Source organism: Elephas maximus, chromosome 8 (genome assembly GCF_024166365.1).
Source record: "Elephas maximus indicus isolate mEleMax1 chromosome 8, mEleMax1 primary haplotype, whole genome shotgun sequence".
Lineage (NCBI taxonomy): Eukaryota > Metazoa > Chordata > Mammalia > Proboscidea > Elephantidae > Elephas > Elephas maximus.
The window spans coordinates 58196834-58211650 of NC_064826.1; the positions used below are offsets into that span (position 1 = coordinate 58196834).

The window sequence follows — 14817 nt, forward strand, 5'->3', positions numbered from 1 at the left end:
GTCTCCCAAACCAAATACAAGCACAGTATAAAACATAATCAGACATGTGAGGAAAATCTCTAACATGAAAAAAAAAAAAGACAAAAACAACCAGAAAAAAGAAAAAAAATATTTACAAGAGGCTTATTTCTATCATGAAAAAAGAATAGGGTGCTATAATTAAAAACAGGGTACATTCAAGAAGAAAAATGTGCTGCTGGAAATTAAAAATATGATGGCAGAAATAAAACTCAGTAGCTAAAATTACCTCCCAGAAAGTAGAGCAAAAAGACAGAGATGGAATATAGAGAAAAGGATATAGAGAAAAGTGTCAGGCACAATGGATGAAATTAAAGCGATCTATAAACATATAATTATGAAATTTCGGATTCTTAGGACCGAGAAAAGAATCCAAAGCTTCCAGAAAGAAGGAAAAAAATGAAGGATCAGAAATTAGAATGGGTTAGGAGCTACCAAAAGCAGCCTTGGGAGCCAGAAGACAGTGGAGAAAATGATTTCCAAATTGGAATTCTGTACTCAGATAAATTATCAGTCAAATGCGAGGGTAGAAAATAAAGACATTCTTACATACGTAAGTTTCTCCCAAATTTGCCTCCGTACACCCTTTTTCAGGGAGCTACTGAAAGATGTGCTCCATCAAAATGAAGGTGTAAACCAAGAAAGAGAAAGGTAGGGAGTATAGGATTGAAGGCACTCACCACAGAAGAGACAGGACAGTCCTCAAATTGTTAATGGTGAGGGGAAATCCAAGGTTAACAGCTCCACTCTGGGCACATGGGACGACCAGTCTCTGTTGGAGCAGGTCAGTAGATTCCAGGAGAAATTTCTCCAGGATGATGAACTGATGTTCAGGCAATCTGAAGTGGTGATTTTGACAGCTGGCAGAAAGTGTGGATTAGTTTTGAATCAGTAATAATTTTGTAGAAAGATAACCAAAGAAACAATAAATAGATTGTTAATCTGAGGGAAAACAAAGAATTTGTACAGGAAAAGAAAATTTAATCATGACATGTGTCACTCAACTGAGTAACATTTAGTTATTGATTAAACTAAAATTATGGGAAGATAAGGGGAAAGGAAGATTGAGTGTGTGGAATGGGAGGGGGGAGACAGAGATAACTTCTCAGATTCCATAAAAGGGAGTCAATTGATCATGCCTAAAATGGAAAAAAAAAAAAAAAAAAAATCAAGAAATGGTAACAGAAGCTCATTATTTAAAGATACATATATAAATAAGAAAAGAATCAATAGAAGTAGTTTATGCTCCTAGTTTTTATTAGATGAATAGAAAATGAAGGAGGTGCTGTTGCCCACTTTTTAGTTTTTTAAACATACTCTCCAGATGAATATGGATTAATGGAATTCCATTTTCTTTTTGCTTTCAATTTATTTGTAGTGGTGGGCATGTTAAGCTTGAAGAAGATGTAGATCTTGGCTATGTGGAAGATGGTACACCTTGTGGTCCTAAAATGATGTGCTTAGAACACAGGTGTCTTCCTGTGGCTTCCTTCAACTTTAGTACTTGCTTAAGCAGTAAAGAAGGCACTATTTGCTCAGGAAATGGAGTAAGTATTCAGTACCTGGTCATGGGGCAGTATGCATTTCTTTTATATTACAGAAATACGTATGACCTTAAACTGCTTATTTTCCTATTTATGGTAAATTAGATCAGACAAAAGACAGAAACCATGTAGTGAAAACCTACCTCAGGAAGAGCTTCTTTGATTTTGAACATAACATAACTCTTTCTTACTTCCCACTCTGTTGAAACATGTTTTGAATTATAAAATCTAGGCGTAGATTGTTTTCGGGATGGTTAAATTAAGAGAGATTCTTTTCCTTCTAATTTAAAAAAATTTGGTGTCATTCCTATATGAATTTTTTCCCAAATTGCTGTATTAGTGGAAGCTCACCGTTCCTGTGACTTCGAAGTAGCTACTCTTTGTGGCTTGGGTTGAGTTGCCAAGATTATAGCTTTAAAAAGTTTTCTTTCAGACCACTACAATGCATGAGGCTTCCCTCTTCTTTATTAGATTTCTCTTGATCTCATTCAGCTTCCTAAAAGTTTAATAACATTGTGGAAGAAAGATTTTCCTCCTGTGGAAGAAAGCAACCTTTGTATTGGATAACTGACCGAGAATTACACTTCTGCTTAGTTTTTTCATCTCTCTCTTAACAAAATGTAACTTAATGAAAGCCAAAACAATACTAATGTCATTGATATTTTTATACATAAACATTAGCTTCTCTTTTAAAAATCTTTGGGTCATCCAGAAATCCCTTTCGGTCTCTAGAAAATATCTCTTTAGATTCCAACTCATAGCGACCCTTTAGGACAGAGTAGAACTGCCCCACAGGGTTTCCAAGGATTCAAACTGCCGACCTTTTGGTTAGTGGCTGAGTTCTTAACCACTGTGCCACCAGGGCTCCAAGATTCATTCCCCCGTTAAAAAGAAAATATCTCTTTAGATAGTTGAGTAAGAAACAGAAGAATTAGTTTTAGAAAAAAAGTACCAGTAATTTCCTCAGTATCATCAGATTTTAAGTATATAATAATTAGAAATCAATGTTTATTTTTGTGCCTCTGTACTAGAGAGTTGATGTTTACTCTAGGTGGATTTGGATTTCAGGTATGCAGTAACGAGCTGAAGTGTGTGTGTAACAGGCACTGGATTGGTGCAGACTGCAACACTTACTTCCCGCACAATGTTGATGCAAAGACTGGTATAACTCTCTCTGGCAATGGTAGGTACTTAATTTGGTATCATTACATAGTTGTCGTACATGAGGAAGAAAAAACTGTCTGAAATGTCTGTTACATATTTTCATTTGAATTATTTTTGTGATAACTTAAGGAAATGTAAATTAAATTCACATTATGAATTGTAATGTACAACTGGGTTAAACCTTGTGAAACTTACCATTTCCGTTAACTTGTAAATGATACGTAACATTCAGTATATGTTATTCTTCTGATTTGGCCTTATCTACCTCAGATTGAGATTTTTCAAGTATTGTACTTGTTTGAGAATGTCAGAAACTTTTCTACCCTAGTGGAAATTATAACCACTTTGTGCATTTGAAAGAAACTTAAATTTCTTTTAAATGCACAAAGTAGTTATAATTCTTAACTACCTGAAAATAAAGGAAGAATTTTATATTTTGGGGACTGAATAAATAAGAACACAAACAGTTGAACTCAATTTTAAATATTTTGTTTATTTCAATATTTTTTATCATCCATATCCAACCCTAGTTCTTTAGCTCAAGCTCCAGGTAATTGTAGAAGTAGTAACCTTGGCTGAGGTGCCTGGAATGTGTTTAAGGACATGAATAAGAAATAACAAATGCAGTACTAAAAGTTAGGGCAGTCCAAATGGAAAGGTAGAAATTAAATGCAGAGAGTTGAAAGAATTCATGTCTTGGAAGTAAATGTACCCTTTTAAACTATTTTATCATTTCATTATTGAGTAACCTTTTACATTAAATAATGCTCAGATCCTGAAGACCATTCATCTCTAAAGGATGAGAAGAGTATATGCATTCTAATCATCTGGAATGACTAAAAATCGCAGCCAATATGACTTTAATAGAGAAAGTCACAAAATGATTAAGATTTTGGAGTCCCCATTCTTAGTGGTTGTGTGGAGCTGGCTCCAACATTTAATGCAGACATTTAGATCCATGGATTTAAGTGCTTTGTCAGTAGTTATACTGCTACTTGGAAATAATGAAGACTGTTGTCCAAGTTTATTGATCCCTGTTAACACCCTGGAAGAAAAGGGAGAACCGATGTGGTAGGCATGGGAGTAAGTGACACAGGGGATCCAGTGGCACCTGCATCCATCCATCCCTTGGAGGGCCTGGGCAGGCTGGAGTCAGCCAGTCTGCTCATATGCCCTAGCTCTGCCATCCGGCATGACTACTGGGGACTCCCAGGCAGAGGGGCTGCTGCTTCACTCATGGGGAATCAGAATTGACTACAGTCGCCCAGGATTGCTGATCTTTGATGTCTAGAAGGATGCCTCAGGTGTGTAGCAGACAAAGAGAGATTTGTGATGCTCTAGGTGAAAGCACTGCAATTAGACATGTGGTACAAATTGTTACCAGCAAAACAGATTTCTTGGTATCAGAGTCAGGCCTCAGATCTTCTTTTCTGCCCTTGGGCCCTCACTTTGACCTTGTTGACCAAGCCTTTGCCTGCTGAGGCCACTCTTACTGCCATGACTCCCTTAGGGATTATGTCTCACCCTGCCTGACAACAGATGCTGTCACAAATTTACTACTAGCGAGTCCGAGCCTCAGCCCTGCCCTGAATTCTGCTTATCCTGGCTCCCTGCTGGTTTGGTGCAGCTTCTCTTTCATGCCACACCAGCACCAGACTCCAGCTCCCCAGACTGTATCTATGTCTTTGGTTTTTTTCTTCTCTAGGATGCCATATGTGTCTGTTGGTTTGTTGTACTCTGGGGGCTTACGTGTTGCTGTGATGCCTGAAGCTATATATGCCACTGGTATTCAGGTATCAGCAGGGTCACCCCTGGAAGACAGGTTTCAGCTGAGCTTCCAGACTAAGACAACCTAGGAAGAAGCCATGGCAGTCTACTTCTGAGAAAAATTAGCCAGTGAAAACCTTATAAATAGCAGTGAGACATTGTCTGTGGTGTTGGCGAAGAATATTGAGTATACCATGGACTGCCGAAAGAATGAACAAATCTGTCTTGGAAGAAGTACAGAGTCCTCCTTAGAAGTGAGGATGACGATGCTTCATCTCACATACTTTGGACATGTTATCAGGAAGGACCAGTTCCTGGAGAAGGACAACATGCTTGGTAAATTGGAGGGTCAGCGAAAAAGAGGAAGACCCTCAACAAGATGGATTGACAAAGTGGCTGTAACAACGGGATCAAGCATAACAACAATCATGAGGATGGCGCAGGACTGGGCAGTGTTTCGTTCTCTTGCATGTAGGGTTGCTATGAGTTGGAACTGACTCTTTGGCACCTAACAACAGCAACAAGGATGCCATAGCATTGTTGCCAGGACTGGAAACTACAAACTCAGGGCTTTTATCATATACACCACCTGAGTGCTGATGGTATAAATCTGTAGGCATGTTTTCTCCCTTAAGCCAAAAAATTCACTGCCACCGAGTCAGTAGTCCAGACTCATAGCGACCCTGTAGGACTGAGTAGACCTACCCTATGGGATTTCTAAGGCTGTAAATCTTTATGGAAGCAGACTGCCACATTTTCTCCTGTGTAGCAGCTGGTGGGTTCAAACCTCTGACCTTTTGCTTAGCAACCAAGCACTTTAACCACTGCACTACCAGGGCTCCTTCAAGAAGCTTTTGTTTACTTTGAGAGCCATAATCGATCTCTCTGTTTATTTCTGTCTCTCTCACACACACAAAACTAAGAACAATACAAGATCATGCATTAGTTGTCAAACCGGAGTGATACAAAAAATAATATTTCTAGAATTTCTGAGAAAGGGGAGAGGGTCAAAAGGAACATGGATTTCTAAAATTTCTGCCCGAGAGGGTGGTATGCAAATATAGTAATACAGGGCCACATTTTTTTTTTTCCTTTTCTTTATTCTTCCTTCTTTCAGTTCAGTGACCTAATCAGAAGATATATGGAAAATACAATGGTGTAAAAATGCACTTGGACAAGAACTTAAAAAGGAACATACACAAAGAAGTTTTTAAAAAATTGACACGGAATGCTGAGTTATGGTTGATTTTTTTTTTTAATTTCTGCTTTTTCTTTTAATAATATTAGTGTGGTAATTTCAAATCTGGGGAATAAAGTTCCTGAAAGACTTTTATATCAAAATTTCAATTATATACACCGACCCTCATTGTTTCTTTTCTTCCCCCAGGTGTTGCTGGTACCAATATCATAATAGGCATAATAGCTGGCACCATTTTAGTGCTGGCCCTCATATTAGGAATAACTGCATGGGGTTATAAGTAAGTGAAATGTCTCTATATTACTGTCAAAACACTAACACGTCTTGATTGAATTAAAACATTTAGAAAGTTTTATATCATTGCATGAATGTATTTACTAAGAAAATCATCCTGGCTCAATACTCAAAGATTATTCTTTGCATGATTAGAAGTAATAATAATTTATCATTTTTTTCAATTTTGAGACAACTATCTTCTATTCTAAAAGTACTGAATATTGTTTTAAAATCATTAAAGTGAATTAAAATTAGTCTAAATCTTGCGTTTTACAAAGGCTGCTTTGGTTTTCACTTGAGTGACTCAGCATCTCTTGACTGATACCTATTTCCAGAGATCTAGGCAAGACAGTCATTTAGAGAGCTCAGTGTTTAATAACAACACAGTGATAACAATAATATCAGCAAGAAAACAGCAGCAGATTTTGTTACTAAGCGCTTACCATGGCAGTGCGGCATGCCAAGGGCAAAATCTTTTCATTTCACAACCAATATCAAGGAAGCTCTATTATTTGTTAATTATGTGGATGTTTTTGGGTAGAGAAAACACTGTTCAGAGGTTTAATTTGTTTGTTAAAATTCAACTTAAAATAGCAAAATCTACAATCCCAAAGCTTCCTTAGCTCCAAAATTCACCTTGCAATATTTTTGGGTTCTATTTGTAAATTTTAGAAAAGTTAATCATTTTGGGGGAACTTTGAATAATATTTGATCCCTTTAAAAATTTGCTAAGTAAACACCTTCAAACATTTTAAACTCATTTATACATTGGATGTGTTCAGTTTCCTTTTCATGTACCTCAGTCTTACGATATAAAAATTTCCTTAGTGTTCAGATAACTAATTTCAATTTAATACATTAAAGCATACATATGGTAAACCCTAAGTTGTCTTCAGTAGTTTAATCTCACAGTTCTGCTGCTCTGTGATGATGATGTTCCATCTAGGTCCCCAGGTCCAGGGTTTTTCTCCACTTGTAAGGCATCTGGGTGTTGCCTGATTGTATAGCCTTTTTTCCTCATTGGTTACACTTAGGTTACTAAAAGATTTAGGAATTCGTATATTTTAGACTTAAATAAAATTACCTCAAGACTTTCAAAAAATCATCTTTGTTCTATGAATTAACACTCAGAATAGTTCCTGGCCCACAGAAAATGCTATGTATGTGTTTGCTGTTTATTGCCTGATGTGGTCTTAAACCAATTGAATCAGACAAAGCACCTTTAAAACTGTGTGGACAATTGCTTGTTGTAAGGTCAAATCCTGGAAGGGTTCCCTTTGACTGAAAGGAAGAGCAGTTAGTTTACTGCCAGGATAAACTTTGTATGCTACAAGCCATTAAAATACAGAAAGACATTTGTGAAAGAATATATATGAAATAACACAAACAGTATAGTAAAGCTTAAACAACAACAACAAAAAAAACCAAACCTAGTGCCGTCGAGTCGATTCTGACTCATAGCGATACTATAGGACGGAGTAGAACTGTCCCATAGAGTTTCCAAGGAGCGCCTGGCAGATTTGAACTGCCGACCCTTTGGTTAGCAGCTGTAGCGCTTAGCCACTAGGCCACCAGGGTTTCCTAGTAAAGCTTAGCATAACATAATTAGCATAGTATTGTATCTTGAAACATAGCACAGCAGAGTAGTAATATTTTGTCCTGATTCAATGAGCACCCAGCACCTTATCAGCTCATAGGTGCACAATTCTTATTGGTTCTTTTAGGGCTGGTCGTGAGGCATGCTGGATATTTATCTTTGCACAGTCTGATTTCAGTATAACATATGAATTACGAACTTACATGTCTGAAAGGAAGGATTTTCCATATATTCCTTGGTCTTTCCTCATTCCTCAGGAAAATTAGCTATTTCCTCGACTTCCTTGATACTAAACCCATGTAGTGATGCTGTCACAATTGCTATTTTGAAGTAGCCCAGTGGCTTCATTTGGCCACATGAAAACTGAAAGGAAAATTGTTAGCTCTACAATGTGTGATTTTCTGCCACCTTTTGATGAAAGTTGATATTTTATTTTTATAATCTTAGAAACACATTTCAGAAAACATAAAACCTAAATATCTATTTCTGTTGCCTAGGGAATTATCCTTGCCCATTGCTTTTAATGATTAGGCTTAAGAGTACTTCTTCCTGTATATGATTTTTTTTTGTATGTGGCTATACGTGTTTAATAGGAAACCCTGGTGGTGTAGTGGTTAGAGCTACGGCTGCCTACCAAAAGGCTGGCAGGTTGAATCCACCAGATGCTCCTTGGAAACCCTACGGGGCAGTTCTACTCTGTCCTAAAGGGTTGCTATGAGTTGGAGTCGACTCAACGGCATTGGCTTGGTTTTTTTTTTGTGTGTGTGTTTAATAATTGGAAGTATTTATTTCATTCTTTACATTTTTTATTTACTATTGGTTTTAAAGTTTTGTTGTCTTTTAGGTGGAAGCTTACAGCGCAAATTAGTTTCTCATACAGAAATTTATACACAAATTGTTTTGTTGTTTGCAATCCCCACAGTGTGTCAGCACTCTCCCCCTTTCCCTTTCCACCTTGGGTTCTCTGTGTCCATTTGTCCAATTTTCCTGTCCCTTCCTGCCTTCTCGTCTTTGTTTTTGAGCAAGTGTTGCTCATTTGGTCTCATATACTTCACTGAACTAAGAAGCACCTTCCTCATGTGTATTACTGTTTGTTTTATAGGCCTGTCTAATCTTTGGCTGAAAGGTGGACTTCAGGAGTGGCTTCAGTTCTGAGTTAGCAGGGTGTTCGGGGGCCTTAATCTTGGGGGTTCCTCCAGTCTCTGTCAGACCAGTAAGTTTGGTCTTTTTTGTGTGAATTTGAATTTTTTGTTCTACTTTTTTCCCGCTCTGTCCAGGGCCCTCTATGGTGATCCCTCTCAGAGCAGTTGGTTGTGGTAGTCGGGCACCATCCACTTCTGGGCACAGGCTGGTGGAGCAGTGGTTCGTGTGGTTCATTAGTCCTTTGCACTAGTATTTTCCTTGTGTCTTAGGTTTCCTTCATTCTGCTTTGCACCGAACGTGATAGGACCAATAGATGTGTCCTAGATGGCAGCTCGCAAGCTTTTAAGACCTCAGAAGCTACTCACCAAAGTAGGATGTAGAACATTTTCTTTATGGACTGTGTTATGCCAACTGACCTAGATGTCACCCAAAACCATGGTCCCCAGTCCTCAGCCCCAGTAACTTGGTCCCTGAAGGTATTTGAATGTGTTTAGGAAGCTTCTATAACTTTGCCTTGGTCAAGTTGTGCTGCCTTCCTCTATATTGTGTGCTGTCTTTCCGTTCACCAAAATTAACACTTGTCTATTTTTTTTTTTATGATCTAGTTAGTGATTTCCTCTCCCCAGGCCTCCCCTCTCTCGTAACCATCAAAGATTGTTTTTTTTTTCTTTATGTAAACCTTTTCTTGGATTTTTATAATAGTGGTCTCATATAATATTTGCCCTTTTGTGATGACTTGTTTCACTCAGTGTAATGCCCTCCAGATTCATCCATGTTGTGAGATGTTTGCAAGATTCATTGTTGTTGTTTATTGTTGCATAGTATTCCATTGTGTGTATGTACCATAATTTGTTTATCCATTCATCTGTTAATGGGCACTTAGGTTATTTCCATCTTTCTTGCGATTGTGAGTAATGCTGCAGTGAACATGGGTGTGCATATGTCTATTCGTCTGATTATTTTTCATGAGAATTCTTTTGAGGTTTTACTTTTTTTTTACATTTATGAATATATATGCTTTGCACATTAAGGGAAAAGATAAATCTTGTTCATACTGCAGTATCCTTTTTGTAAATAATTTTAACTCAAATGGTGAAAGTTTTAATATCACTAAAATGATTCAGAATATGTTTAAAAAATAGACTAGAAATTTTAGTACAGAAATCAAAGGCCATGAATATGAAGTTTTATATATTCCATCTGAAATCCAAAAACTAACTGAAGACCTAAGAACTGTTTTCTTATTAGCCCTTCCAATTAACCCACTTCCCCATTCTCTAAGCCTTTGGATGGGGAATAGCAGGAATAGCAAATGAGTAATGTTCATGTGAAACTGGTGGATGGCTTAGGTAATTTTAGACTGAAGGAATCAAAAGTAAAATATGTTGAATTGAAAGATTCTAGGCTTTTTTTTTTTTTTTTCCCACATCTGAGGGTTTCAGGAATGAAAGCTAATAAGCAACTAATTGGCACTTTTACCCTCTTTGCCCATCATGAAACATGATACTGACAATGTGGATGGACTGGATTGGCAAGTGAATGTGCTACAGATGAAGTCCACGTAGAAACCTTATCCTTGGTCTTAGAGGAAGGAACCCAGAAATACTGAGTTACTTGGCCTTTCTAACATGGCTTCAAAATTTTAATAATCCTGTTAATGATAGTTAAAAAGTTAACACTTGGGTGAAAAAAAGTCACTGGTACCTTACTACCAAACCTTCTAGGACGGATTTTGATTAAAGTTGGCTTATTTTTTTACTAGTTTTTTATTTTGGAACTCGTGTAAGTATATGACCAAATAAAAAACTGAGACTAAACTTTGAATAAAGTATTCCCAGAGTGAATCTTCAGTGAATAAGTAGCAATAGCTTAGGAAGTCCGTAACAACCACGAACTAACAACTCCTGCTTATCATACATGATGAAATAGCATATTCTGGTGTCAGTTTATGCTCTTCTCTTTGAAATTCTTAGTGTTAGTTGTAGTTTGGAATATATATTCTAAAAGGAATGGATTATGATTTTACTTCTATGAAAACCCAATTTATATAACTAGCTTGCTTCATTTATTTCATTATTTAAAATCAATGTCTGAAAACCTGTATTTGAAACAGGGTTGACTTTAGAACATCACTATATGTTTAATACAATACAATTTATGTTAAAAAAACATTTACTCTTTAGTCATTGCAACTTATTCATGCTTTTAAAAATGGATAGTTATTTGATAATATGGTCACTAAACCTTTAGTATCACTTCTGCTAATGATTGAGTGACATTTTTGTGTGTAGATATTCCCCATTTTAAATCTGCAACTCAGAATCCTCCAGTAGAGACCTTTCAGTGAATGGTAGAGCTATGTATTCGTGTTTAGTACTTTCTTAGATTAAAATCCTTTCTAGCTAACTAATTCCTGTGTTTTTTTTTGTTTTTTTCTCTCTTCTTGTCCATGAAAAGAAACTATCGAGAACAGAGGTATGTGATGAGAACAATCTGAACACATAACTCAAAGGTTTAAATCCTATGAGCATCTTTGGAATCTATACATGCAATTGGAAATCAAGTTCAGTTTCTTTTTATGCTACAATGATCATATACTAATCTTGGTTTTTTATGACCTTGAAATAATAATTTTAACATTGGTGGTGTGAAATGTGTTCATTTAAAGTAGATCTGTCAGTATTTAATCTTAAAAACTTATGGCTCTTTCATCCAACAATATTACAATTAGTGGAGGTTCTAATTTGTGTTGTTCTTATAGTAATATATATGGATATTGATTTTTTTTCCAGCTAAAGCAAACTTCTTCTGTATTAAGTTGTCACATCTTCGGCACCTTCTACTTAGTTTATCGACTTTTCCTCACATTTATAACAACACTCTTGTTACCTCATACTTTCCGAGAGATTTTTTTTTTTTTTGCTGTTATATTAATAACTTTGATATATAAGTGATAAAGTTTATTCAGGGGAATGTCCTGGTACTTGATGAGCCTATTTATCTCTGCATGAGAAAACGTTTTTGTATTAAATAGGCAATTGTGCAGGGAGTTAAAGAAATTTGCATAGTTGGGATCTCTAATTATCTCGTGTACTTTTTTGAATAAAAAAGCCCTTGGAAAAGGTCAGGCATCCCGTTCATCGTAACCTTAAGATCTATGTTTAACCAGCAGCATAAAAAGAGAGACAAAGCATTCATGTCCAAGATATTTATGCAGACTGCTGTTTCTTCAGTGTTTTCCTTTGTTTCATTAAATGCCTGTGGCAGATTAAGGTATAATAAGCGTGGTGACACTTTTTCAGGCTCCAGTCTCAATTTTCATTCTTTCACAGATTAAAAAATTAAATTTTACTCTTTTGTGTCCTTTCACGTTGTAGCTTGAAATCCTGGTAAGACTTTATCTATAAGTATCTATAAACCAAACCCATTGCTGTCCAGTCGATTCCAACTCCTAAGTATGTATAAACCCAGTACTGCATAGGGTCTGTGTAAATTAATGGTGCCCACAGGGCGTTTAGATCCTGGTCAGTTAGAATAGATATTAGAAACTGTTGCCCTTACCCTGGAGTAACTACTTCATTGTTTATGGAAAAAGTAAAGTTGAGACAACAATCAGTTAAATTTTTTAAAATTTTAGAGTTTTAAATGCTTGTGTCCAAAAGCACTAGGGAAGAGCAGGTACCACGTAGGCTGCCTTTTGGGTAGAAGTTGATTAGCCATATCAGAATCTAAGGGTGGTAGCTTTCTTCAGTGGAAAATAAAATTAGGCAAATAAGATTGTCAAAAATTGATGATTCAGCTCTATTTCCCATAGCAGATAAAGGTATAATGTAACTTAATATTGATGAGTGTGTAAATAGAAAAGTAAAATGTTTTAGATATGTAACGTAGTAAAAGTTAAAACAGTACTCTAATACATATTCTCACTATAGAAACTACCCAGAATAAGACAATTGCCCAAATTACACAAAAATTATTGATACGTATAACTGCACCAACATCTCATTCTAACTCAGTATGTGCATAGGTATAGTGAAGAAAATTTTCACACTCACAATCTCCTTTCCATGCCTGAATCTCCTTTCTATGCCTCCTGGTATCACTGACTCATAATTTCATCGGTCTCATCAGTCTGGCTACTCCTTTTGGATCTGGTTCATATTTTGAGAGATGTCACATCTTCAGCAGATACTTCATAGATTTTGGTATATCTCAGCATGACTTTTTCCCCTTGCCATAGCTCATAAATCTTTGATTTGCACAGTGGTTCTTAGAACAGAGAAGAGAAGGCAGTAGCAAAGAATGGACCTTAGATCAGGAAGTTATGAATGCGTAAATATCTTCAACAAGGAATCAGAAATCTACTTACTAGTATGTGATCTTGAGAAATAACAAACTTTCCTCAACTCTAAAATCAGAAAAAAAAAATTTTGTAATCTGCGAGTGAAGGGAAGTTATTAATATGTGATTTTTGGCAAATTTTGTGTTTCTCTGTTCTAAAAAAAGAGGTGGATGTGGTTCTAAAATAGTGGAGCCCAAACATTGGTTGAGCTGTCGGAAGTGTTAGAGACCGTAAAGTTTTACTTTGACACTAGATGTAAAACCATATTAAATATGTAAATGTTACATGCTTATGAATGATGTAGTGGTACAGAAATGCCAAATTGGGTATAACTTTTAATTTATTGGGGAAGATGGGCAAGTAATTCTCTGAATGACCCTGATAGTCTGATAAATTTTTTCTCCTGAGAATGTGTCCTCAAAGTTTTCCTTTTATTGAAGGAAAGGGATATATATATATAATTGCAAGTCTGACAGAAAGTGAGAAGCAAGCCCACTTTTTTTTCTTTTTGTTTACGAAACTACTTAATGAAAAACAGAAGCCCCATTCTTGGGCACAGTGGAGGCAGAACCACACATCGGAACAATATCACTTTAAATTTACCAGAGTCTCCATGTAAAGGATAGAACCATGGAATGAAGGGGCCAGGAAAAAGCCTTAGACATTATGTAGTTAGAAGGATGATCAGTTACCTTTTTCCTTATAGTTTTTAGTAAAGAAGACCTCTGCAGTTTTTTCAATTTGATTTTGTTTTGTTATAGCATAATTGCTTTAGAACTTAACAGCAGTATACTTTGTAAAAGGAATCATAAGTTTGAGTTTTAGTTTTCAGACAGTTTTGCAAATAGCAATAGAATAAGAAACATTAATTGAACTTGGATATATAAAACATCCATTTTCAGTTGAAATCTTATTCTCTTTTTTGTGTAAAATGAACATATCATTATGATTATCAAGAAATAGTGCAATTAGATCACATCTTTCTGATCCATGCTTTTACTTTAAGCAGAAACCCTTCTTCTGCCCATTTCTTTTCTCTCTCACCTGTTGTAGCCACTTTGCATTTTCCATGTGAACCTCCCACCTTTTCTCAGACCTTTCTTAGTTTGTTTTTATATTATTTCAGTGATATTCGCCCATCTGTTAGGGTGGTTTGGTACACACTATACAATATTCTTTTAAGCAGTAAAGTAACATTTCCATTAAGAGACAACCCAGATATCAAACAAGCATAAGAGACTCCTTCAGCATTAAGTTTTAGACTTGGTTAAATGTTTTATTTTTCATTGTATTCTCATTTTGAGTATACAGATGGTTCTTTAAATATTATAGTTCAGTGGATGCTTTGAGGAATGGTCAGACTTCCCTCGTAACAAGTTCAGCTATTTGCCTAAAGACTTTTGGAATAATCCAAGAAATGTTCCTTTTTAAATTTAGAATGGCAACAACTATATGATTTATAATTATGAACACGTTAAGAGTTGGCCTGATGGTGTCTTCTGAAGTAGAGTAAGAACAATTAAGCACTAAGCATGGGTATTATAGACTGGGGAGAAATAATAATGACAGTTCGCATGAATCAGCTCCTCTTGAGTCATTAGGTTATAGGGGTTGGTCTTTGCCTTAGAGAATAGGAACTGCCTTAAAAAGAACATTATTAAATGGTATATATCCATTCAAAACACAAAATGAAGTACTAAATCAAAGTTATATGGGGGAGGGGACGTGGAAATAACCTGCAATTAATGTATGAAGAGACCCTTTTTTT

At 36.1% G+C, this 14817-nt stretch overlaps 1 protein-coding gene across 11 annotated transcripts in view; it reads left to right on the plus strand.

The window, feature by feature from the left end:
- Window positions 1–14817, plus strand: part of ADAM22 (ADAM metallopeptidase domain 22) — a 237415-nt gene that overhangs the window by 196991 nt on the left and 25607 nt on the right. For 9 of the 11 annotated variants that reach the window (XM_049893638.1, XM_049893637.1, XM_049893639.1 and 6 more), the window contains exons 23-26: window positions 1397–1565; window positions 2631–2745; window positions 5881–5971; window positions 11165–11182. In XM_049893638.1, coding sequence (XP_049749595.1) covers window positions 1397–1565; window positions 2631–2745; window positions 5881–5971; window positions 11165–11182 — 393 coding nt within the window. The remainder of the gene's footprint in view (window positions 1–1396; window positions 1566–2630; window positions 2746–5880; window positions 5972–11164; window positions 11183–14817) is intronic. The other 2 variants (XM_049893631.1, XM_049893635.1) reach the window with 1 other exon arrangement.